Genomic DNA, 1201 nt, shown 5'->3' on the forward strand with positions numbered 1-1201 from the left:
ACATGTCTCATGGTAGAGCCCGGGGTGCACAAAGGTACCACATCCCTTAAATCCTGGGGGGACGGGGAGAGCATGGAGCCAGGGTGGGCAGCCCATGAGCGGCTTTGCTCTTGCCAGCTCTGCCTCAGACTACAGGAGCCTGCTGGGGACTCTCCTTCTCCCTCCGTGGTCCCTTTGGGGCCAGAGGGTCCCGGGCAGGGCACAGCGAGATGGCTCTCACACCCTGGCAGCGGCGCAGGGGTTGCAGGGGGGTTCTGAGGCACCCCACAGCCCTGCCAGCCCAGATTACCCCCCCAGCAGGGGCTAGCCCCTAACCTTGGCTGCATTTCTCTCTCCTGCAGAGCTGACACCATGAACCAGCTGATCCTTTGCATGCTGCTTCTCCTGGCCTCTGCGGAGCTGGCTGGGGCATGTCCTGCAGGCTGCCAGTGCCAAGACCCCAAGACCATCCTGTGTGCGGCTAGACGGGGCCAGACCGTGCCTCAGGGGCTGCCCCCCAACACCCTCTCCCTCTATGTCTTTGAGAAAAAAAACGACGCTCAGTGAGGACAGCTTTACAGGCCTGCCCGCCCTTCAACTCTTGGACCTCTCACAAAACAAGATCACCAGCATCCAGAAAAACATCTTCCAGCCCCTGACGGAGCTCGTCAACTTGGACCTGTCCTCCAACCAGCTGCAGGAGATCACCAATGAGACCTTCCATGGGCTGCGGCTGCTGGAGCGGCTCTACCTGCAGAGGAACAGGATCCAGCACATCCATGCTGCTGCCTTCAACACGCTGGAGAACCTGCTGGAGCTGAAGCTGCAGAACAATCAGCTCTGGGCCGTGCCCCCCCTTGACCTGCCCAATCTCCTGCTGCTGGACATCAGCTGGAACAAGATCCCCACCATTGCACCGGGGGCCTTCCATGCTGTCAACATTGAGTCCCTGAAGATTGCAGGGCTGGGCCTGACAAGCTTAAACGAAGAGCTCTTCCAGGCCCAGAACAACCTCCACGAGCTGGATGTCTCTGACAACCTGCTGGAGCGCATCCCCGCGGTGCTGCGGCGGCTGGGCAGCCTCACCAAGCTCAGCCTGGCTGGCAATGCCCGCATCTCCCAGTTGCCGGCTGAGGACTTCCACAGCCTTCACAACCTCCAGGAGCTGGACATCAGCAACCTCAACATTAACACCATCCCTCGGGATTTCTCCACCTTCTTC

The 1201-nt window shown here is 60.4% G+C and overlaps 1 protein-coding gene across 1 annotated transcript; it reads left to right on the forward strand.

Moving 5' to 3' along the window:
- Positions 1-341: 341 nt before the first annotated feature.
- On the forward strand, positions 342-1198 carry LOC104544199 (vasorin-like; the record flags this gene model as incomplete). Its single annotated transcript, XM_010189004.1, is given in 2 exon segments — positions 342-530; positions 532-1198. Coding segments are annotated over 2 exon segments (856 nt in total), but the record flags the coding sequence as incomplete, so codon positions are not given.
- Positions 1199-1201: the final 3 nt, after the last annotated feature.

The sequence above is a fragment of the Mesitornis unicolor genome, unplaced genomic scaffold (genome assembly GCF_000695765.1).
Source record: "Mesitornis unicolor isolate BGI_N332 unplaced genomic scaffold, ASM69576v1 scaffold51337, whole genome shotgun sequence".
In the NCBI taxonomy this organism is placed as follows: domain Eukaryota; kingdom Metazoa; phylum Chordata; class Aves; order Mesitornithiformes; family Mesitornithidae; genus Mesitornis; species Mesitornis unicolor.